The 26,215-nt window shown below is 38.6% G+C and overlaps 1 protein-coding gene across 1 annotated transcript in view; it reads right to left on the reverse strand.

Annotated features, from left to right (window-relative positions):
* Positions 1-26,215, reverse strand: part of AHCYL1 (adenosylhomocysteinase like 1) — a 51,629-nt gene that overhangs the window by 10,002 nt on the left and 15,412 nt on the right. The window contains exons 2-9 of the mRNA XM_014056016.2: positions 8,699-8,810; positions 8,023-8,166; positions 6,563-6,663; positions 5,957-6,059; positions 3,531-3,625; positions 3,038-3,144; positions 1,487-1,603; positions 1,229-1,292 (exon numbers count right to left, since the gene is read on the reverse strand). Coding sequence (XP_013911491.1) covers positions 1,229-1,292; positions 1,487-1,603; positions 3,038-3,144; positions 3,531-3,625; positions 5,957-6,059; positions 6,563-6,663; positions 8,023-8,166; positions 8,699-8,810 — 843 coding nt within the window. The remainder of the gene's footprint in view (positions 1-1,228; positions 1,293-1,486; positions 1,604-3,037; positions 3,145-3,530; positions 3,626-5,956; positions 6,060-6,562; positions 6,664-8,022; positions 8,167-8,698; positions 8,811-26,215) is intronic.

The raw sequence follows: 26,215 nt of genomic DNA on the forward strand, positions 1-26,215 counted from the left end.
CTGGTTTTAAATTTCTACACTACAATTCAAATGTATATAATTGGTGTATTAATTAATGAGTATTGATGGACTGGCAGCAAAAATACTGAGGGATAACTTGTAGTCTTCCCCTTAATAGTCTTCTTCCTGTTGATATAGCATGAAGATGTTACTTCTATTCATTCCTTTACTCATGGCTGCATTACTACTACGGTATTTACAGTACTGGTTCATTACATAAAATTATATGATTGATGCAATTAAAAATGGAATTGATAATGTTTGCACTTGATTCCAAATATATGACTTTTTTTTTTTAAGTGTTTATTTTAATTGGAGTATGTGCCTACCTGGGAAAGAGAAACAAAATGAAGAACCTGAAAGCTCAGCCCTTTATATTCTTGTCTTACAAACCATAAATATCTTGGATATCACCATACGTATCAGTAAAAAAAGTTTTCCCATCAACAACTTTAAAAAAAATTATTTAAGTTAGATTTATTTTCTGAGTTGGGAAATATAATACCACACTAGAGAGAGGAAACAGGAGAGAAAATGAGTGTTTAAAATAAAATGTGGCCAAGAAATTACCACTTCCTCAGCTCAGTTTATTACTAAGGCCTAGTTCACAACAATTATCAGCTTAATCATGTAATGAAGACTCAAAATTTTGAGGAAAAATACATGTCAATTTTTTGCTGTATAAGAAAAAAATAAGGGGGGGGGAAGGGAAGGGGCAGGATGGAATAGGAAAGGAACTGAACCATTTTAATACTGATTTTGAACAGCTAGAAAGAATTCCAGATTCTTCTTGCTGTTAAGTCTCTTGCATAAGCAATCACTTGCACTATTGCCATGAATTAGCTGCTGTTGTAAAATTTTTAAAAAAGAATTCCACATTGCCATTTATATAGTACTATGCTGAAATAGTACATTTCATTCACGTTAAGATTATCCTGAATATAATTAATGTATTTTACATACATTATTAATAGAAGTGTTGTAAAAATAGTCACTGATAGCAGCTTGCAATTACTCTGAGTAGCTTACAATTAGATACACCATTTTCTGTTACAACACAATTGCTTGCTAATTGTACTTTTTATTAAGCAAGTAAAAAAGTAGTAAAACTAGTAAAAGGCAGATAATGAATACAACAAATAAAGAAGGCTGTATAAAGCTAGCTATCTGCTTGTACTCGTGTGCTCAAAAAAGGACATTAGGATCATGGATTGCTTCTAATACTCACCTCACCATAGCCACATACTACTACTTGTTTTCCTCCAAACATAACATCTGTTGTCCTCTTTAGACTATAAAAAAGAAAGCAACCCATTGTGAAAATACTGTTCTCTTAGATTCTTCAATAAAATAAAATTTGCAGTCACTATGTACCATAGCAGTGTATTGATTTAAACTTCTGCATAAAACTGAACATAAAGTTATGGCATAAGACCTGAATGTTCAATTGCGCTCTCCCCCCCCCCCCCCCCAGGTCCAAACTCACCCATCCAAGATGGACTCTCTGCAACAGTACAAGTTATCAAATTTCTGTTTGGTGACAGAATCATTTACATTCATGGCAGGAACACAGAGTTTTCCAGCTTTTGATAATTGGTACAATCTGAAAAAAGAGGGGAAGATGGAATATTTCCAAATTAAAGTACGATGATCATATCATGTCTGCAAATATTTGGATAACCCCTAGTTAGTAGCAAACAGTTATGGTACATTTTTCTACATTGTTCTGCTGCCATCTAGAGGTCATTTGAATTTCTGCAGCCCAGATATGGGCTCCCTAATTAAAAATCAGATGAGAAACCCAATGAACAGAAAGAGACATTATTACAGTTTTTTGTTAGAAGCAAAGCTCAAGAATTTTAAGTAGCAGCAATAGATATGGGACTCTAACAAATTATCTTTTGAATATGCACAGTATTCTAATTATTAAAAGATCAGAATAGGGAAGGATTATGAAATCTCCAAGATTTATTTAGTCCAATATAACTAAAGCTTTAATGTACATAGTGGTATGTGTAATAGTGATAGTAATAGCAAATATCTAAGGAAAATCTTTGCTAATGCCAATTATATTGAGTTTATGAAAGAATAGCTGTATTACCTTAAGGGAAGCAAAAACAGCCATCACCCAAGGAAACATATTCTTTATCCATTAATTCAATTTTGAGTGACAGCTCAGTGATAACACAATTATTTAGTCTTTAGTATTTGTAGATACTGCTGTAGATATTCTTCCTTGGCTAAAGTCCAGTGTAGATGATACTGAACTAACTGACACTATTGTCAGATGTGGTATAAAACAATGTCTTATGCTTGTCAATTCATCCCTGAGTTACTACTGGAAACTTAGTACAGGTTGCATTTCCCACAGACATTTAAAACTAAAACTGTAAGAGAAAGAGAACAGGAGTAAAAAAGAATTAAATGTGAACATAGTAGAGTACCTCCAACCATTTCTTAAGTTAAAAGAATATTAAATTGAACATGTTAATTACTTCACCATAAACCCAAAATGTGGTATAAGCAATTAAAAGAAAGATTCTTCATTTTTATCTTAAAATAATATAAAGTTCCATGTATTATTAGGGAAATAAATAAGAAGCAAATGTACATATTGACTTAACATCATTCTATTGTTCCTCTCTATAGATTTTTTTCACCTGTTTCTCACTCATGTCAATAGTTATTATACTACTGGGCAGTGGTGGCGAACCTATGGCACACTTGTCAGAGGTGCCACGCAGAGCCCTCTCTGTAGGCACGTGCACTGCCACCCCAGCTGTGTTTTGGGTCTCTGCCACACATGCGTGGGGGATGCCCACAGGGTGCGGATGCACATGCGCCCATGCCTTGCAGTTTCGGCGGACAATGGGTGCATACACCTTGGGCACTCAGTGCCTCAAAGGTTCGCCATCACTGCTATAGAGTTTTCTGATAGTGAGCTTTAGTGAATTTTGTGCTTACAAAAGAGAAATAAATAGGCCCCAACACAGCTAAAACGTCATATTTAAAGAACAGAGAAGTTCTTCTTTGTTACCTGTGCACACCTGTCACACTCTCTTCCACAATGCCTCTGATCTTCTTAAATACATTGGGATATTTCTTATAAACCCAATGAGTCAGATCTCCACCATCATCCAAGATCTAGAAATATGGAAAATATAATTAATTCAGATATTCTATTATTGATTCATCTAACTGATTCATCTAATTGACATTGAACAGGTTCTCTTGACATGATGCATTTTATAAAATGTTCTCTAGAAATTCACCATTGTGCTGCAATAGCCTAAATCCAGAGAACCGGGGAATTAGTTTTGTACAAACAGGAATGATTAGATTTAAATATTCTGCATGTTAAATAATCACCATCTGAGATTGCTGTATATTGTTTCCTGTGGGTTAAAGAAAAAAGCAATATTTCCACTCAATGTGCCAAAATCTTGGGCATTCCTGAAGTAGCATTTTGCTCCTCTTGGAAAAGACAACAAAAATGAGAACAGTGGAATTTTAGTGGAATGATCTATTACCATATTTGCCTGCCAGGTATCCATATTTACACAGCGATCAATGCACCACCAAAAATCATCTTCAGATTCTCCTTTCCAGGCAAACACAGCAACACCTAACAAAACAACAAAAAAGGCCCAAATGAATTTTTAAAAGCAAGGCTTCTTACATTTTGCCTTAGCTAAACATACTACCGGCATGTAGCAAATGTAACATGCTGTTACTTCCACATACTTTAGCTATATGAATGTTGAAAATACTTTCCATGTTTTGCAAGAGCTAGATAGTTAATACAGTACATTTGCCTACTTTAATTAGCCTAATGATTTTCTTGCTTTGAGAAAATTGAAATAAACAGATTATTAGAAAATGTATTTGATATTATGTTTATATATAAAACTAAGCCAAAATTCATTAACTGCTGTTTTCTGAACAGTAAGCTAGAGGCAAACTATACAGATAGTCTTCAACTTATAACAATTCATTCAGTGGCCATTCAAAGTTATAATAGCACTAAAAAAGTGATTTATGATTGTTTTTCACACTTATGACCATTACAGCATTCCCATGGACATGTGATCAAAATTCAGACACTTGGTAACTGACTCATATTTATGACAGTTGCAGTGTCCTGGGGTCATCTTTTAAAAACTTCTGACAAGCAAAGTCAATGGAGAAGCCAGATTCACATAACAACATTGTTATGAACTTAATAACTGCAAGGATTCACTTAACAATTGTGGCAAAACAGATCGTAAAATGGGGCAAAACTCACTTAACAAATGTCTCAGTTAGCAACAGAAATTTTGGACTCAATTTTGGTCAAAAGTTACTGTATTATAGTTTACTTCTATACATGAACCAGGCTTTAATCACCAGAACACACATAAAAATCTATCATTAGAGATCATGCTAAGCCATTGTGTGATTTGTTTGCTTGTCATATGTTTAATCGGCCATTTTAATTTGTGTGAATCAGATCCAGTGGTGGGTTCTTGATCCCATTCCAACCAGTACGGTTGGAATGGCCCCGGCGGCATCCACATGAACGTGCGCAGCACCCCTGCACGTGTCTTAGCACCTCCACAATGCTCCAGCTGCTCAGTGGAGCGTTGTGCAGGCGCTGTACCCACTGTGCGCATGCACAGAAACACTAAAAGACCAGTAAGGAGCTCAAGCGGGTGGGTGGACCCTCCAGTACAGTACTCCAGGGAGGCTCCGGTACGCCTGTACCGGGGTGTACCGCATGCAACTGACCACTGATCAGATCCCAATCATTATGGTGACCACTATAATTAAAAACAGAACAGTGCACCATGTGTTTTTTTCCTTTGGGAAAAAAAAGTTATATTAAAGCAATCCATCAGAAACATTTACAGATGGCTTTAGGCTTTCTTAGAATTATATAAGTAATAGTGGTCAGACAACGAGTCCTTTGTTTTTCAGAAAATCCATCAGAGCAGATTCTTGGCAGAATGTGCAGGAAGTAGAATGGTATAAAACATTTTATGGCACCCAAAGACCAAAATATTCATTGTTACATGAATGTTCATAGGAAAAAATGTATGCAGAACAGAGTAAATAATTTAAAGCTAACAAGTATCCTTTACTGTTACCTATTCTCTTACTAGAGATCCAAGGGAGTCTACCTGAAATGTTTCTCTGAAAAGATCTGGCAGATTTCTCAACAGCTTGGGCATATAGAGAGAATTTATAAAAATATTAGGAAAAGGATATTAGCAAAGTACTCTGTACTGTATTTTTTCTACAATCTTAAAAACAAAGTGAGGAATACAGTTGTATTTCTTTTAATATAACTAATGAAATAGAGAAAATATTTTGAGCTACTTTTCAAAGAAAATTATCTGAAAAGCCTAAATTTGCCATCATTTTTGTAAGTATCATATTTATTTATTTTTGTGTTCTTGCAATGGCATATTTGATTAATGCCATAATAAAGTTGTAAACAGCGTCTTCCTAATTAGAAAGCAAGTATTGTGATAGATAGTATTAACTATTGTAGCCATATCTCAAGATCCAATTTTGATGTAGTATCTTATTAATCACTTAGCATTGATCCATTAGCTGGTCATTTTAATCACAGAATTAAAGGTTTTTTTCTCTATTCAGCTTCCACATCCACATAGGTAACATACCTATGCTTAGTCTGTTACAATGATAAGTTTGGAATTAATTAAACTCTCCTTCAAAATAATGTTTTTTTCCCCATCTGAATGAAATCCACTTATTTTTCCTGAAAATATGAAGCTTATTAGTGAGAAACTTCAGGAAACAGTTTTAGCACATGAAAAAGTTAAATATCTTATTTATAACTTGGTACACTATGTATCTTAAGTGCTGAGGTCATAATGAGTAAATATTGCAAAAACGAATACATAATTTCTAACTCTAGCATGAATTATTTGTACAGTTAGTCGATACTCACCAGCCTCAGCCAAGGCAGCAGCCACCTCATTTTGAGTAGAATAAATATTACAAGCAGACCATCGGCACTGAGCTCCTAATGCACAAAGAGTCTCAATCAAGACCTAAGAGATAAAGCAAACAGCATCAAATTAAAAAGCTTCAGTAATTACTAATTGGATTGGGGGATGACGACAAAAAACTCAGAATGAAAAAGTTCACAAACAATTAGATTCCAGAAGTTTAATTTCATTTATATACCTGATTCTAGAGGTTTAATTAGGCTAGATTTGTTAATTGATGCCACAACTCCTTACTCCTTTAGAATATAAGAAAAGGATTATCTAAGATCCAAACCATTTATTTCCAGTCCTTTGAGCTATTCAAGACTGCAGTTCCAATTCAAATAATTGTAGTAATTAGTTAAAATCCACAGTAAATCATCAGCTACTTGAGATCCAGGAAGTTCCATAAGGCCAATTGTCTTTGCAGAGTACAAATATTTATCAAGATGATTTAGTAATTATATTACCCCATTGTAGAAATGAGTTCCCTTGTTCCTCTGGAGGTAACAAAAAAGAGTAAAGATAAAAGACTAAGATACAAATGAAAAAACAGGTGTACTCACTGCGGTCTGTGCTGTGATATGTGTACATCCCACTATTTTAGCTCCAGCCAAAGGTTTTTCTCCTTGAGCTCGTTTTCTTAGTGAAATCAGTGCAGACATATCTATAAAAAAACCGAAAAGTATCTTTAACAAACCCCCATGCCAATTACTGAGCAAACAATAATCTTCAGTTCATAGAAAGAATTAGATGTATGTAAAAAGCTCCTAGAAAACAATTGCTCTGGAAAGAGAAATAAACAATTTGCTCCATCGAGAAAGATCTTGCCTCCTGTAACTTGCAGACTATGTTTATGGCATATCTTCAAGGGAGATGTGTAGCACCTTGTTGAATAGTGTGGGTTTCTCTGCAGTGCTGGTCAAATGAAGGATATTATTTACTACCTCCTCCACTGTCCTATTAATGAGATTAGGCTCATGTTATTGATGGTAGGTGAATTCAAGGAGTCAGACATCAAACTTTTGAATTATCTTCTTGTAGATATGTTTCCCACTGTTAGTAGTAAGGTTTCCAATTTGTTTGTTGTCATTTAACCTCAGAACATTAAGAATTTTTAAGCCGTTAATCTTAGCCCTGGCTTTACCTTGTTTTGGCCTCCTAGTATTTAATACTCTTATTATATAATTGTATTATTTTATTTTACTGTATTTTATGCTATGTTTCTTCATTATGGTCTGTGGTTCCAACAATAAACCACATTTACTTACTATCAACTACCCTGTTTCCCTGGATAATAAGCCCAATCGAGCTTTTGAGCACATGCGCTAATATAAACCCTTCCCCCAAAATAAACCCTCCCCCAAAATATTGCAACACAGCAGCAACCATGAACTCAAAAATAATAAGACCTCCCCAAAAATAAGGCAAAGTGCTTATTTCGTAGGTTTCAGGAAAACATGCCACTCTGAATCCAAAATGTAGCACATAATAAGGCTGTGCAGCAATTTGAAGGGGGAAAAGTGATTTGGGGAATTAATGAAAGCACATGTGTTTAGTAGCTTTTCCTTAAATCAAACATCTGTCTTCTTGGAATTACATGGCAGCAGCTGTATGAACTCAGAAAAAAGCACTTTCTTTAAAAGGTTGTAAACAAGATACTCCAAATTATCTTTCATCTGTGAATCTAGACTCTGAACAGCCCTAGTATATATCTGAAGAATGCCAGCAACCTGAACTGAACAATGCCAAAGTGTGCTTAATTGCTCAAAATGGAACTATGTGAATAAGGTCCTATTAATGTGTTAAACAAATAACTAAAAACAAAATCACACTGATCACTTCTTGCTATTCATAAGGATTGTACAATACTACTTAATTAATAGGATCCAAAACTTTTGCCCTTGTTTATAAATTTACATCATTTGTGGACATTTCCAAGAGCTTACTGCCAGCAAGATATTTGCTGACTAATGGAACAAAATTTATGACACCCAGGGAGAAGCTTTAGCAATTTGAGCTTTACCTTGCTCAGCAATCTCTATCTCTCGGCGCCCAAACTCAGCTTGCTTGATGTTCTTAACACAGAAATTACTATTGCCTTTGGAATTAGTTTGCTGCTTTTCTCTTGGAGAAACTTCATCATCAGAGCTATCAGTGTAGGATGCCGCTATAAAACAACATCAAAGTGTCCAATGAGAAGAGACTATAGATAAAAGAAACTAAGTCAATGATTATCAGGAAGTAACCAAGTCAAGACTCTTTTCCGCAATATGGGTAGCAACTATCTACTGAGTCCCATTATTACTGATATTGTAATGAACCACTTATCCCTCCTACTTACATGAATAAGTATAGGGATAACAAGGTCAGGGATAGGAATTTTTATTTTTTTAAAACAATCAGCCTCTGAGAGTTGCAGGGGATCCGGCAAGGATATGCTGATATGTATTTGATTTTAAAAAAATAATTTTTATTTGAATAAATCACAAAAATCACATTAATAAATTCAGCAGCATGACTTTCTCTCTCTTTCCGTTTGTGTGTGTGTGTGTGTGTGTGTGTGTGTTTTGTGTCTGTGTGTATTCAAAAATTACAAGGAAGAAGTTGAGGGGCCAAATAAGCTTCTTGAGCTAACTACTACTGGATCAGCAGAAGATAAATCAAAAGGAAAATAAATCTTATTAAAGGGAGACACTTACCAGAACTGTAGCTGTCTGTGGAAGACTGTGAAATGGAACGAGACAACGATCTGCGACCAGTCTTTGTGGGAAATTTACTGAACTCCTGCATATCATCTGCAAACTGGATTTGCTATAAACAAAAAATAAAAAGTTACTATTGTTTTTTTTAAAGGTCAACAAGCTTAATTCTCCAACTTTTAAAACATAAGCAACGTAAGATCCCATTCTACAGTATTCACTACAAGTCATATTCCAAAGAAGAAACCTTCCTGTATAGATATAATATGGCCTTTTATGTTACCAGTAAATATAAATAGAGGACATATCAGGATTCATAATATTCAATTAATGTACATGAAAATTCATTGCAGAATGAAATAGATGACACCAGCTTTCTGTTCAATAAAGTTATGGTACTTTGTAGCAAGACATTTCTATTAGCAGACAATGTATCATGTATGCCTAATAATAAAAACAAGAATGATTGCAACATTTGGGCAGCTACTCAAATTTGCACCTATAAATACAATTTGTTTCATGCAAAAATATACCATATTCTTAAGCTTATTCAGCTATGAACTTGGAACAATTCATGTAATACAATAATATAAAATATTAAAATATTTTAATATTAATACATTAGATTATAATATAAAAGTAATAATCATTAAAATATTTACACATTTTGGATGGAATATCTGATAAATATTTTTCATGTAGCTATTACTATTACTATTACTAGAGCAGGGGTATCAAACTCGATTTCATTGAGGGCCGCATCAGGGTCTGATGGCCAGCTCAACGTCACTCACGTCAGAGGCGCCTGTGGTGTCCTAAGCACTCTGCCAATCTCCTGTTTTCAGCTGCGATGGCCTCCTGCAACCCTATGCCAATGAAAGTGGAGCTCGGGAGGGCTGCACCCAGCTCTCCTGAGCTCCATTTTTGCTGGCAGAGGCACCGTGGACCAGTCCCTCACTGTTTCCAGGGTGGCCCCGCGGGCCAAATCCAACCCTTGGACCTTGAATTTGACACCCCTGTATTAGCGTATTTAGAACAGAATAGAATAACACAGTTGGAAGGGACCTTGAAGGTCTTCTAGTACAACCCCCTGCTTAGGCAGGAAATCCTACACCACTTCAGACAAATGGTTATCCAACATCTTTTAAAAAATCCAGTGTTGGAGCATTCACAATTTAGCCAGAAGACATTTAAGTAAGAAGGTATGAAATCACCTACTTTCATTCTAGAGTCTAAGGACACTGAAAAATAAATTCCAATCTTCATAATACAACAACTCATTTAATATTGTATGTTCTCATTAAAACTTCAGGGTGAAACACTGATATCATAACAATAGCATGTGATTAACTCATAATCAAAAACATGATAAGTATCTCAAGACAAATATCTACTCCATAAAATGTTTGCTTTCACAGATCATACTTAACAATATTATGGTTTTGTTTGTATTTGCTTAATATGCTATGTGAACTCAGCAAATAGTATATGAATTGTTTTAGAGAGATTGAAAACAAGCTTGCACTCAATCCAGACAAGACCGAATGGCTATTGATGCTGCCTCCCAAGGTTAGTCCAGACATTCCATCTCTTAGCCTGGGGGGTGAAATTATACACCCCTCAGAGAGGGCCCGCAATTTGGGTGTCCTTCTGGACCCACAGCTGACGTTAGAGCACAATCTGTCGGCTGTAACCAGGGGGGCTTTCACCCAGGTTCACCTGGTGCACCAGTTGCAGCCCTATCTGGACCGGGAGGCACTTCGAATATTCACTCATGCCCTTGTCACCTCAAGACTGGATTACTGTAACATGCTCTACATGGGGCTGCCCCTGAAGAGTGTTCGAAGACTACAGTTGGTCCAGAATGCAGCCGCGTGAGCGATTTGGGGTGTATCTAGATACACCCACATTACACCTATCCTCTGCAAGCTGCACTGGCTTCCTATTGGTCTCCGTACGCGCTTCAAGGTGCTAGTCATTACTTTTAAAGCCCTTCATGGTTTAGGATCTGGCTACCTGAGAGACCGCCTCCTGCCACTTACCTCCCAACGACCAACAAGATTGCACAGGACAATGCCGGCTGGCGACTCCCCGGGGGAGGGCCTTCTCTGTTGCTGCCCTGGCCCTGTGGAACGATCTACCTGCAGAGATCCGGACCCTTACCACTCTCCCGGCCTTTCGTAAACCGGCAAGACCTGGCTGTTCCAGCAGGCCTGGGGCTGTTGCTTGATATCCAGCCCCGCTTAGATAGAATGGGTGACATGAATTTTAATACTATATTTTTATTTTTTATCTCTATTTTTTAAAATTAAATGTTTCTTGTCTGTTGTGAGCAGCCCAGAGTCCCTATGGGACGGGGCGGCATACAAATTCTAATAAACTTGAAACTTGAAAACAACTTTGATATTAGTTTACTGACTGTAATTGTGCAGTAAATGTCAATGTGTGCAATTTCATGAATTCATTTATTAATCAACCTAACCCTTAAGGGTGCCAAGTAGGATGACTTAAAAAAGGAACAACAAAACCGAAGTGGTTAAACAAACCATGATTACTTTGCTTATTTGGAAGTAACTCTGGATTGTTAAAAAAACACAGTGAATATATAACATGGCTGAAAAGTAGATTCTCCTTCAAGGTGAACTTGACACTTTTAACCAGGAGAAAATGAGAAAATTAATTATTATAAGGGAAACAAAAAAAAGATGCACATTTTTCTGATTCTCAACTATTCTAAGTTGTTGCAAAATCTACAAAACTTGAAGCAACACTGGCTCTCTCATTCAATTACACACACACACACACACACATACACATTCTGAATGGATAACTGTTGATACTCTATACTATATTTATAAGATATTAATAGCTAATCTCTGAAAAGGAAATCACAGAAATAGAAAACCATCTCATTATTTTAAAAAAAATCTTATCCTTGAAGAATACAAATCAGGCATTATAGCAACTACTTTCACTGTAATTTGATTATTTCAATAAACCACACACATGTTTTTTGTGTGACTTTGAGAACAGTTTATTAGTGGGGATACCAAGAACTAGAGCTGAAATTTGAGGATCTTAAAGGGGAAGAAATGCAAACATATTTCAAAATGGCATAGAAATGTAGTTTTCTCTAGGCTGCCATAATTAATTTTACTGCATTTGATCACAGTGAAACAAGTAAGTGACTTACATAATGAGAGAAATTGAGGTGGGGGATTTTAACGGTCAGTTTAAATAATATTTTAACTTGCATTCCCCCCAAATGAACTATCTTTCCTGTGGAAATAAAATGCATGCTTTTTGGAATAGCTGAGGATTAATGAGATAGAGTGAGAAATACTAACATGAATTGGAGAACATTAAAGATGTTAACAATATTAGGCTTAGGTCACATTTGGAACATTCTTACTTGTTTCAAGATATGGAATCCAGTTTAAGGACCAAAAGAATAAATTGTTCTAATCCTATAATGACTAAAGTCATTGAATTCTGAATATATTTAAGTCCAATTATTTGTATTTTAAACAAATAATCAAGCAAAATTTAAAACTTATAGGTTAAGATGGGGGACTAGAATGAGGATACCATCCTCAGGTGTGGAAACTTAATGGGTGATTTTGGAACAGTCACTTGCAGCCTAACCTACTCCACAGGATTATTGCGGTGGTACAAATTGAAGGAGATAGTGCTATACTGTATATTGCACCTTGAGTTCTTGAATGGTAGAACATAAATATAATAAATAAAATGGCGGCAATATTCATATTAGTGGGGAAAAATATAATTGCTATTGATGTTTTGCATTGCCAAGAAGGACCATTGACTTACCTGAAGGGTCGTTTTCAGGGCGCTGCGAAGGAGAGTCCAAGTAAGGGTTAAATACAGCCAAACTGCCCAGAGCTGAACTGAAACTTTAAGCCACGCCTCTGGTGCTGAATATCCTCAGATTTTTCAATGAAGATGTGGAACTGTTGCGCGCTGAGAAGTCCAACATTGGATCAACTGGAAACACAACCGGAACAAGTCCAACTGGAACATCCAAAGAAACAAACGTGATAACAGTGGAGCCAGACCTCAGGGTGGGGTGGACTCTCCTTTGCAGCGCCCTGAAAATGACCCTTCAGGTAAGTCAATGGTCCTTTTCCAGGGCGCTGCTCAGGAGAGCCCAAGCAAGGGACATACCCAAGCTAAATGTCACTAGGGCGGGAAGCATAAGCAGTCAGGGTCTCTCTGCTGGAATGAATACCCTGCAGCACACAGCTCCCAAAGGCCCCGTCTACTGAAGCAAACTTGTCTAACTTGTAATTCTGCACAAACGGAGATAAGGAAGTCCATGTGGCCGCTCTGCAAATCTCCTCAATAGGAGCCTGCATTGCCCAGGCCGCGGTGGTGGCAGCACTCCTGATTGAATGCGCCATGATGCGACTGGGTACCGGTCGAGACTGAAGAACATGAGCGAGAGCGATGTAGGCCCTAAGCCATCCGCCAATCGTAGACGAGGAAACCTTCCTGCCCTGAGATGACAGCTGAAAGAAAACAAATAACAACTCCGAACGGCGAAACTGACCGTACGCTTGATGTAACCGCATACATCCAGCTTGTGCCAGCACTCCTCCCGAGGATGCCTCAGGTGCGGACAAAAGTCAGGAAGGATGACCTCCTGGGCCCAGTGGAACCAGGAATTAATTTTAGGCACAAAAGAAGGATCCAGCTGAAGGACCACCCTGTCCTGGTGAAACAAGCACAAGTCCTCACAGACAGACAAGGCAGCCAGCTCAGAGATACGTCTAGCTGAGGTGATGGCAATGAGAAACACGGTCTTAAAGGTGAGATGTTTCAAGCTGGCCGAACGGAGAGGCTCGAACGGTGGTTCAACCAGAGCCCATAAAACCACATTAAGGTCCCAAGTCAGATATCTGTGAACCATCGGGGGGACTCAAGTTAGTCGCCCTGAGAAAGCTGCGAATGGTGGGGTGACAGCAGAGAGAAGGCTGCCCCTCAGGGGCCAGGATGGTGGAGAGCGTGGCGACCTGATGATGAAGGGTGTTAGGCGCCAATCCCTTATCAAGGCTGTCTTGCAGAAAGTCCAGAATGACAGGAATTGAAGCTGAAGAAGCTGAAGCACTTCTGGAAGAACACCAGGTAACAAGGGACCTCCAGGTGGTGTCGTAAATCTGAGTCGTGGAAGGATGACGTGATGCCTGAATGGTGCGGATCACCTTGGTGGAAAGGTTGTCCTTGCTTAAGAGATCCTGCTCAAGTGCCAAACGGCTAGTTGCAGCCACTGGGGCTCTGGATGAAGAAGGGCCCCCTGGCAGAGAGAAATCTCATGTGGAGGAATCTGTTACGGGTCTCAGATAGACAGACTCACCAGATCGGCAAACCAGGTCCTCCTGGGCCAAAAGGGGGCCACCAGAAGGATTTCCGCTGCCTCCGCCAGGATCTTCCTGATGATTTTGGGAAGAAGAGGCAACGGGGGAAAGGCGTAGAGCAGACCTTTTGGCCAAGGGCAGTGAAGAGCGTTTACCCCCTTGGTCCTTGGGTCGTGGAACCTGGAGAAGAACCTGGGAAGATGAGAGTTGGCCGCTGTCGCGAACAGATCCACCTGGGGGCAACCAAACCTCTGAACTATGTGCTGGAACAGCTGCGGGGGCAGGCACCACTCCGAGTGATTGACAGTCACCCTGTTCAGCCAGTCCGCCTGGGTGTTCACCGTGCTGGAGATGTGCTCCGCCTGAATGGACAGCAGATGGAGCTCCCCCACTGACTTAGGTCATCGGCTTCCGACGTCGGGGACCTGGACCGCATGCCCCCCTGGCAGTTGATGTGCGCCTTTGTCACGACTTTGTCAGTCAGTATCCTCACATGATGACCCTGAATGCCCATCTGAAACCGAAGCAGGGCCAACTGGACCGCCCTCAGCTCCAACCAGTTGATGCTGAGCGTCGAGGACCACCTGCCCTGAGCAATCTGGTTGCGGAAGTGAGCCCCCCAACCGTACAGACTGGCATCCGTCATGATGGTGAGCCGGGTCGGCTCCTTGAACGGAGACCCCTTCTTCAGGGCTGGAAACAACCACCAACTGAGGGAGCAACGCACCTTCGCGGAGACGGGAACGAGCCGCGATGAGCTGCTCTCGTTGGCCCTTGGATAGGGCAGCAGGAGCCACTGGAGGGGATGAGAGTGAAGACGTGCCCACGGAATGATGGACAGGCACGATATCATCTTGCCCAGGAGTTGTGACAGCAGAACTACCTTGGCACGAGGAGACCGCTGAACCTGCATGGCCATCTCCATCCTCTCTGGTGACAGGAAGACCTGGCAGGCGACGGTGTCGATGACCGCCCCCAGATGCTGAAGCCTGGTCATTGGGTGAAGATGGCTCTTTTCCAAGTTGATGGAGAAGCCGTGACCCTGGAGAACCTGCATAGTGTACTGCAGATCCTCGACCGCCTGCTGGGGGGTTGACGACTGGATGAGCACATCATCTAAATAGCAGTGCAGTCTTACTGGTCGCGATCTGAGGAACGCCGCCACAGATCTGCGAGGGCAGATACCAACTTCCACTTGGAGCGCATATCAATGTTCCAATGCCTCAGCCACAAGAGACACCTTGTGGTAACATTTGAAGCCAGGGCCTGAGAAGCGAACTTAGACACATTGAAGTGGCATTGGTAGTATACTTGGTGGCCGCCATGGTTTTGTTAATCTCCTGCCTCAACTTGGTATCCTTAACTGCAACCCTCGCCATCAGCTTCCTCAACCAAAGGAGAGCTGCCCTGGAAAGAAAGGAAGCTGAGGCAGACATTTTAATTACCCACGCGGCCGCCAGGTGCGTCTTATGACAAGCATTCTCTGATTTCTTATCCTCAGCTTTAAGGCCCTCCAACAGATCAGGCGGAAGCACAGATGTTGAGGTGAGGGCCGCAACCGGAGGATTGATAGGTGGTAGCTTAAGTAAATCCTCCAGGCTGGCATCCACAGTGTACAGCCTCTTATCATTACTAGAGGGGGTAGCCATGGTAGCAGGCTGAGCCCATTGTTTCTGAACCAAATTAAGAAACATCTTGGGAATAGGAATGATCTCCTGAACCAAGACCGGCTCCTCAAACAAATCCCCAGACAAATCATCCAGTTCAGCAGGAGCTTGAACAGGTGGAGTGGACCCCATAAGGGTGGCCAGCTTGGCCTTGTCCAAAATGGTTTTGAAATTTGCAATGTTAAATAGTCCCGAAGAAGACGGTTTTTGAATTGCTGCACCTTCCTCCCCAGAGAATTCAGCCTCCTGAACAGGCAGGATGTCATCCCCCTTCTTGCAGTCAGAAGCCTCAGAACCTGAAGAGGAGTGGGGGGAATGCAAGTGACGTGGAGGAGAAGCCACCTTGGGAACTGGCTGGGGCTCTAGGTGCTTAGTTTTGCGGGTGCGTTTGCCCTTGTGCAACATGCCTGCTTCGATGCCCAGGGAAATGGCCCTGTTGATAACTTCCTGCATTTCCACTGAAAGGTCAGGCCCAAGATCCTCCATGGGCCTCGCCCTGGGTTTAGGCCTTGAAGGCGGAAGCTGAGGGGCCAAGGGGCCCGTGGCAGGGCCTTCTTCAATATCCGAAGGGTAAGCAAAAAGATCAGTTTGATCCACCATAGAGGCCCCTGGAGATACTGCCTTAGACATAGAAGCTGTGGGGGGAAACTCCTGGCCTTCATTCTCACTGTCTGAAACAGGCCTTGGCTGGGCTGGAGGAACCTCCATGGCGGGGTCCTCAGGAGACACCAATTGGGAGGACTGTGTTTGGTGCTGGGCCTTGGAAAATTGCTTTTCAAGGGCCTTTTGGCGACGCAATGCATCCTTATCTGGCCCCTGCTTCGGGGCTGGCCTGGAGTATGGTTTGGAGCCCTGATGGCCTCCCTGGCAGCCACGCCAGCCTGCCTGGAGAAAATCCTGGAGGAACCCTCTGCCTGGGTGGAATCTTCGGGAGCTGGCTCAGCCATTATTAAACTGTGGCCAAATATAATCAGGGGCTACCTCCACTCACCACCTTGCAAAGCCCTGCAAACCAACAGACACTCTGGAGAGACGTGGGGTGTGTGTGTCGCAACAGCAATATCCAGCAGGTGGAATAAAGCATGAGCATTAACAGCTCCCAGTGCTGCAGGAATGAGGCTTGTGACCAGCGGCCCCAATCCTTGCTGCTCAGGTGAAAGGAATACACCTAATTGCCAGCCAGGCCGGACAAAAAGTGGCTCCTCGCGGCACCTGCTGTGAATCAGGCTGCAAGCAGCTGCCATGAGGTTCAAATCAGAAACCGAAACTGCAAATACCTCCCAAAATGGCGACCGGGAGCTCTAATTACTTTAAAAGTAGCCACCAAACCATCTGGAGCTCTGAGGCACCGCACCTGCACGCCGGCCACCAAAGGCATGGACGCCAACCGCAGGAGCCTCAGTGGGGCTTTCCCCCTCCCCAGCGAGGGTTTTAACTGCCCCAGCAGCTGCCTGCATTCCCCGCGGAGCCTGGGAGTTAAGCAGGACACTGGAGAACCAAAGAGTGAGTTAGAAACGAACTAAAGAAATCTAATTACACTCACTCAGCCTGATCACCCCTAAACTGAAAATACTCACAGTAAATGCTCAAGAGAGTCCAAGCTAATAAACTAAATAAAGAGAAACTTAAAGTGCATCTTAGCTGGGATAGCTGAATTGAAAATCTGGGGATAATCAGCACCAGAGGCGTGGCTTAAAGTTTCAATTCAGCTCTGGGCAGTTTGGCTGTATTTAACCCTTGCTTGGACTCTCCTGAGCAGCGCCCTGGAAAATTACCACAGCAGTTTCATAAAAATTCTTGCTGTCTCACCACAATGAAACACCAGCTCTGACATTTTTCAACTCCAACAACAGGGCTTGTGACTGTGTCAAGCAGACTTGTTGGGGTTCCATTATGAAAAGTACAGACTAGTCCAACAAGTTCCATTCATTTCTCATGGGTATAAAAACTAGTTTCTGGGCAAAACTTTAATTATTAAAATCTTTATCCATAACTGTTTTCCTTAGGGCTATATTCCAAAACCAATTAGAAAGTTTTTTTAACATAGTTACTTTAAAAATGTGAAACTAGTTTCTTATCTTCAAATGTATCTAATTCAATTGAACATTTTATCTGAAGATACTGGATAACTCAAGATGCTGTTTAGTAAACGTTTCTCTGCAATCATCTCTCTTTTGGAGACGCAATTCAAGAGTTGGAATATTAAATCATATGAATGAACCTGTCCCTTTATTGCTCTGAGTTGAAACCCACTGGAAACACCAGGACTGTCATTTTAGTATACATTTTAGTATAATAGCAATATTTGGAATCTGCAAGAACAAATTAAAGATTTCTTTGGCATGAAAGATAGACCAAACATATTGTGAAACTTGGAAAGATATATGTACAGTGTCAATAAAACACTATTTCAACTATAGATAAAAGGCAATTTGGTAAAAATTTTGGACCAAAATTTAGGCATTTATTAAATTGAATAAACGCTGGAAATGCATGTATACTTGTTCAAAGAAAGAAAGAAAAATACATTATTTAGTACATCCCAGTCAAATCATGCTGATTTGGACAGATTTAGAATTTGCTGCAGGAGACTTCCAAGTCTTATCAAAGTAAATCTAGGTCATCCAGTAAATTTTGAGAATGATATAAAAACAAAGATAATTTGGCTCAAAAAATGAACATGTAAAAAAAAAATCAGAAGAGAATGTACTTTTGTAATGAATAGCACTAGTTTCCAACTACAGATTAAGTTTACCAGAGTTCTGTTTTGTAATTCCAAGCAGCATTCTTTTGGGAGAAATGTAGAAGAAACTTATTAGATGTCTCTCCCATGTTTACATCAATTTGAAACTGTGTCTCTGGCAACAGAAGCATGCACTGCTTCCAACCATGGGTTAAAACTGTTTCCAATTAAATTCAAGTTATCTCTACAGTTTCTCCTTAGTTGCTTGGGTCAGGAGACAGAACTCGAGGGATATGCAAAAATACTCAGAATGGACTTGAGTATTTGGAACTTGACCAAGCCTATCCCAGGGTCATAATATTAAGAACAGTGTATTTTGGGGTCAGAATGTCCCATTATCAAACATTTTACATAACCCTACAGAGTTTCTTTGTTTTCAAAAGGCAGGGGCCAGATAGTTATTTCAAAGAGCAAGGTATAATGTTCAAGAACAGGCAGCCAGGAAACTGCCTGTTCTTGTTAGGAAGTTAGATCTGGCTCTTGATAGCCTCCTGTCCCCTGCCTATGTAAAAGCTTAGTAAGAACTTAGGAGCTTGCTCCAAAATAAGAAGCAGAAGATGTGTTAATCAGGCAATACGTCTATGGAGATTCTCAGTCGTCCAGGTCATGGTTGTCCCAAAGGTGCATGGCCACATGACTGCAAGGAATATAAATCCTTCCATTCTCCACCATTCAGTCAGAACTGAAGAAATTTTTTGGATGAGAAGCAAAATGTCTTCTAGCAAAACAAAGTCCAGTTTCTTTCAAAAAAAAAAAAGAAAGGATCTTTGGGACAACCAGGCAATAATCAAGAAAGAAACTATAGTCATTAGCTGAGTGCAGCAAGTCTTGTTGACCTCACCAAAGGCTTAGCCATAAAACCTGCATCATCATCATCATAAATCAGTTTCTCCCAGCTTTAACATACTGTATTTGAGAAAGTTGATGAAAGAATCAAGGAGTTTTGAATATATAGCAATTAAGACGTTGGGACAATGCTATTAAAGAAGTATTAGTGACTTTAATTGCTCTGATCATAAAAGACAAAGGATATCCAGCATCAAAATTATTATTTGCAAATATTTTACACAGAGGCTTCTCACCTGCTAAACCTTTACTGAACCTTTACTGAGTTTACCACCATAATCTGACATTGCCTTAACTGTAACACATTTGAACTCTGCAGTCTTAAAACATCTGCTTCGCCTAAAGCAATTAGTAAAGATAAATTGGCTACTAACATCTTCAGTCTTGTTTCAGTTTTAAAACTGAACAAAGTGAAGCTGAAATATAATGATTATACAATATCACATTTATTTCTTTGGTATTAAAATGGTGCAGAGGTTAAACCATTAGACTTTTACTGTACTAGGAAGTTCCATCTCAGCCATGGAAGTTATTGGATGACTGGGCTAATCATTTATTTCAGACTAATTTAACTCACAGGGCGTGTTGCTGCAGTGATGAAAAATGGACTTCTGTCACTTGAGTTTCTGAAAAAAAGGTGGAGATATAACTCTAACAAATAAATAAAATATAGTCTATAATTCTTCCTTTAGGGTAGAAATACAGTATCTTCGGAACAACAGGAGATTGCTATTTCGTCTTGTAAGAAGTTCTTATTTAACTACAGCAAAGATTCTCTTACTCAAATTGGCCCATATTTACCTTTTATTTATTAATATTTGCCTAGAATAAAAAAAGAAACAAAACAAGTTGCACTTAGGTCTGCTTATTAAGTTGTAACAAGTGAATGGGAATCTAGGAAAAGTCTTCCTCTAATGAAATCAATCACCAAATCCACCTCCATTGCCTAGTCATAGAAGTTCCAGTTGCAGAGTATTTCCTAGACATACATTTGTGGCTTAGATAGCTAGAATTTAGTAGTTTGTTTCAACCAGAAAAACTAACAAACTATTCCTTTTCGCTATAAGTAGATATTTTAGATTTTCAAAGTCAAGAGTATTTTTTAAAATGTCATCTTATTATTGGAACTCATACTAGTTTTAAATCTGGAAGTTGCTTTCTTAACTGGGTGGAACATCATTTTAGCAGTAAAGAAAATATTTTTAATTCCAAAGCTTCAATACAAAGCAAAGAAAGTAATTTTGTCCTTGCCTAGAGCTTTAATTCTAAAGATTCAAAAATCAGTATCTCTCTTACTCTGTAGGACACTCTAACTTTATAAATTATTTTAAGAGATATATGATTATATTAAAACATACTGCCAACTATTAATTGCTATTTACTAAAATGATTACTACAATGATTATTTTTGGGAAGCTAAAAGCTACATTGTCAATTGCTAAAAGTTCCATGTGCTCTCAACTTTCAAATAAAATGCCTGTTTGTTGCATAATTCCAATATCTTAGCTATAAAAATAGTTTCTTAAAACCAATTGATGATATAGCTAGATAGCTAGACTAACTAGATTTAGATTTCCAGAGCATATTGCCACTTTTGTTTGTCCTGGAAATGCTTGGCAAATATATGAAAAAATATTTTAAAAGCTGATTACAAGTCTTAACAACGAGTAGGTTGATGTTTCAGAAACTAAGAGGGAAAAGGAAAAAAAAACCTCCAACGATTTGCTCACTGAATTCCTAGCCCCTATTCTTATTAACTTTGTGCTTCAGATACTCAAAACCTCAATTACCTACAATAGAGTGTTTCCCCAGAGATTGAAAATATAATCATGAAGTAACAATATGTCTCACAAACATACTCAGCTGAAATATACAATCTAAAAAAAAATTGAGAAAACGAAAACTTACTGTCACTGGTGTGATACTCACGAATTGTTCTTCTGACTAGCTAGAAACTTAGCTGTTGAAGGTTCCACAAGACTATTTTGGGGCAACTTAGCATAACTAATTTATTAACTACTTTATAGACTTCTAAAGGAATGAAATGTTTACTGCAGGGCAAAAGAACTCTAAATTTGCAATAGTAATTTTAATAGAAAACTAGACCGCATACATAATGCTTATTACAATAGACTTTTAATTGCTTTGTTGGTGGGAAGAGGAATGAGGCTAAATCCAAGGTAATTTAATAAGCATCTGGCAATCTATGTAATGCCAATTACTGAAACTATAATACCATCCTACAGATAGGTATGTACACATTTTTTTTCTTCCATTCAATTATGTCTGATTCTTGGGAGTCTGCATGGGGAAACAATTTTCTTGACAAGGTTTTTCAGAAGTGATTTGCCATGGCCTCCTTCCTAGGACTATGAGAAACTTACTGGCCCAATATTACCCAGCTGGCTTTGTGCCAGTGGAACTAGAACTCATGGTCTCTCAGTTTCTAGCCTAATATTTTAACGACTAAACCAAGCTGGCTCTCATATGGAAACTACATAATTCCAAAAACTAATCTACAGCCTCCTGGAATATAGGAAATTAGTATCGCAATGACAATAAGTCATGCTTCCTCTCACATGTGCTAGTTTTCTAGTAATCTAGATTTCACTTTACCTAGAATCAACTTTAGATTTTTTTGGATCTCATTCAAGCACTTACATAGCTTGTCATGACTCAGCAGGAAAGAAGAAAAGTTGAGTGTCATCAACATATTGATGACACTAACCTGAAAATTGCCAAATGCCTAAAAATTTCATTGCAATATTATCAAGACCAGAACTCAAGATCTGCTACAACATTCATACAATGGGGCCAAATACAAACAGTACTCTACTTACAGCTCTTTTGTTTAGTGACCATTTGAAGTTACAACAGCAATAAAAAAAGTGACTTATGACCGTTTTTCACACCTAAGGCCACTGCAGAATCCCTTTGGTCAGATGATCAAAATTCAGAGTTTGGCAACTGGTATATATTTACAACAGTAGCAGTATCTGGGGGTCACGTGATCACTTTTTGCAACCTTTTGACAAGCAAAGTCAATGGGGAAACCAGACTCACTTAACAATCATGTTATCAACTGCAGATTAACAATGGTGGCAAGAAAGGCAAAATTCATTTAACAACTGTCTTACTTAGCAATGGAGATTTGAAGTTCAATCATGCTTGTAAATCAAGGACTACCTGTAGAAATTTCCCACTGCCACATTTTGGAAGCAGGTAGAAAAAGAACGATTGCATTTCCTGGAGACAATCCTTGCTAGTGACTGAATGCAAGAAAGAAAACATCTACAGGCTCGGATGTTTTGTTTTGGAAAAATACACTTTTAAGAAAAATGTGTAGGTTGCAGATCAGTCCTGCTGCTCAGTTCAGAACTGGTTCTCTACATATCTGAGATTACTTAGCTAATTTAAGCACACTGAATTTCACTTAGAACAAATAGAACACCTTAACTCAGCATGTAGTTTCTTTGTGACTTATTTGTTTGGCACATATGGTACTTACAAAATAAATTACACTAACTGACCCCATTGCTTAGAATCAGAAAATAAGATAAACAAAGAACTTTAAATAAAATAATAAAACAAGAAATCCTTTTGTTCCTCAATCGTCTTATGAAATGCAAGTGTATAAACATCTAGTTGTAATAAAATGATAGGAAGAAATTCTAACCTGGAAAAAATAAATAAAGTTGTGGGAATAGAAGTATAACAGAACAACAGAGTTGGAAGGGACTAATGAGGTCTTCCAGTTCAACCCTCTGCTCAAGCAGGAGACCCTATACCTTTTGAGACATATGTTTGTCCAATCTCTTCTTAAAAATCTCCAATGATGGAGCAACAACATCATCTAAATTTCTGATTAATTGTTCTGTCAGAAAATTTCTCATTTATAGGTTGGTTCTCTCCTTGATTAGTTTCCATCCATTGCTTCTTGTTCTCCCTTCAATAGCTTTGGAAATAGATTGACCCCGTTCAAGTAAGATTACATAAGAATGTATGTAACATATAAATGAGATTGGAATATGTGTAGTCAGTCAGTCAGTCAGTCAGACATTCTTCTCATTGGAGGGGTGGATAAATATATATTTACAAGGTGGCCAAGACTTAGCCAAATTATTTCTTCTTTCTCAAGAAGCATATACAACAAGCAATGATAGTACAATGATGCTGAAGGAATAATATTATCGTCTATTGCCACACTGCTAAGAAATTTAATATTTTAGATTTTTCTAATATGACCTGTTTTTCTCTCTCCTTATATCATATTTGTTCTGATACAATTCTTCCATTTTTTTACATTTCAAGAGAACAAGCATTACATATTTATTTTAAAAATTAGATTTAGTGCATAAAATAAATAAATCTTTGATTAAGTTGATTTTATAAATACTATTATATTTCATTGATCTGGCAGTTACCCCCCCCAACACGCACAAACATACATCTCCCTCCATTTTATTATTTTACTCAACTGATGTCGATAGTTCAAACTTCAGGACTCAGACTAAAACTACTACAATTTTTAAAACAAAGGGAGAACATTTCAAAATCCAGAAAGTATAGTATGAAATTCTAGTGTTACAAATTTAAAGCTGCATAATAGTAGTAATCAAACTGCTTAACTAGTCATTATTTCATTATGTTACCACTTCTGCCAAATTTGTAAATTGATTTTTTTTAAAAAAATTGATAATTAATAATAATCAATAATAATCATTAATAATAATAATAATTAAAATAATAAGCAAATGATCATACTTCGCAAAATGCAGTGACCTTTACATCAGTTCTGCTTCTGTACACCATATAAATGCACGACTGTTTCCCAATCATGTAGAAACTAGATGGTACAGTGTTCAATATGATAAAAATGGGAATGACAGGCAGATTAGCTTGAATTTTTCTCTGCTAAAATCTGAGATTATGTTTTGGAAACCAGCCATTTTAAGGTGTGTGTTAAAATTTTCACAGGCAGTGGGTTTAGTCTCTCTCTTTTCTCTTTGCTCCTAGTAATGGCAATAGTATACAATTTGTATAATAAACTAAAGGGGAAGGAAAAGGACTATATATAATCAGATTTGTCCATTCGAATTATAATTGTAGAAATACTGGTGGCCAAAGGTAGACTACTCCCGTAATTGACATACATGCATACATAAACTCATTAACTATATCCATATTCAAAGACTACATACAAAGGCAAAGGTTTACAATACAAATGATTCTTAAGCAGCAAGAGAGATGATCCTAGAAAACAAAATCTAGGATTGTACCTTATGAGATTTTCCAGCGTGGCAAAGGTATTAGACAAAATAATTTCAGAAATGGGCAATGCTTGAACAGCAGATAGGAAGAAGAGGAGTTTTCTGTGACAGTACAATCTCAGGTAAACCTTAATTTGTCAATCTTGACATATGCTGTACTGGAAAAGACAATCACTGTTGAGACTATGTAGCAATAGTAGTTAGACTTATATACCGCTTCATAGGGCTTTCAGCCCTCTCTAAGTGGTTTACAGAGTCAGCATATTGCCCCCAACAACAATCCGGGTCCTCATTTTACCCACCTCGGAAGGATGGAAGGCTGAGTCAACCCTGAGCTGGTGAGATTTGAACAGCCGAACTGCAGAACTGCAGTCAGCTGAAGTAGCCTGCAGTGCTGCATTTAACCACTGCGCCACCTCGGCTCTGTTTGCATTGTAAGAGTTAAAAGGGAAACTAGGCAACCTTATTTTTCACTATACCAAATCTTTGGCCTCCCATCAAAATGTACATACTAATGCTAATTTTATTGATGCACAGAAACTGCCCAGGGGTCTTACATAACAACCAGGTAGCTGTTTAAAGCAATTGTTTTTAAAATGGAAAATATCCATAACAAGTATTTGTGAAAAAGCAGTGCTGGAAAGCCAGATGCAGATGACTAGATTAAATTTACTAAAAAAAACTGATGAATAATAATAGCTCATAGACAGAAACACCAGCAATGTAAAAGTTAATTCTGGAAAGAATCACACTGAAAGAGCTTCTTCTATATTGAAGCATAGGATGGTTTTATAACATTAGTAGAATAAGAGCTGAAAGGTACCTCCTTCTTCATGAGCAGTTTGTCCTTCTTGTCGAAGAAGTACATAAGGGAAGTAAGAAAGGAAAGCAATCTAGAGAAATGAACCTTGCTTTTTAAAATTCTTTTAAATACAGACAATGTGGTGGCATGTGTTCTTAAAGGAATGTACAAACCATATTGTTCCTGCAACAAAACCTGACCAAAGTCCTTTCCCTCAAATATCGATCTTCTTCATCAAATCAATGATACTTATATGAGGGATTAAACAAACAAACACCAATAAAAAAGTGTTTTATTTTGATGAATTGTTCCATGTCCTTAAATCTACAAAACTGGGTAAGTTCTAAATTTGAAGTTATGGATATTTCAATCTATTGCTAGCAAGAATCTCCTCCCTCCCCCCCACAACAGATTTAAAGATAGCCTGCAAGTTGAAAGGGAAGGTGCAGTCAAGCTTGGCGAAGGAAAACTTTGCATTAATGGAAGAAGAAAACTTTTCATTAATAATATTCAAGCATCACATATCTGAAGCAGGAACATGGATATCTGTACTTCTGGTGAACTCTCTTCTTGTAGTGCTTCCACCCACTTCTCTGTAGGGTGGCAACACTAAAAATTTATAGACATTTCTTAAGAGCAACAGCCACAAAAGTAGTCATCATGTAATATCTAAGCTGATTTTAACCTTCCTATTTAAGTCAAAGAAGTACAATAATCTTGGTTTTACTATATAAATGTAGTTAGCACAGATAGCACTCCCAGAAACAGTAAATTTTATTTGCATAGCACATGCTATAACAAACCAAGAACCAGG

This window comes from Thamnophis sirtalis, unplaced genomic scaffold (genome assembly GCF_051295495.1).
Source record: "Thamnophis sirtalis isolate CommonGarterSnake01/CBP01778 unplaced genomic scaffold, rThaSir2_p1.2 scaffold_7, whole genome shotgun sequence".
Classification (NCBI taxonomy): Eukaryota; Metazoa; Chordata; class Lepidosauria; order Squamata; family Natricidae; genus Thamnophis; species Thamnophis sirtalis.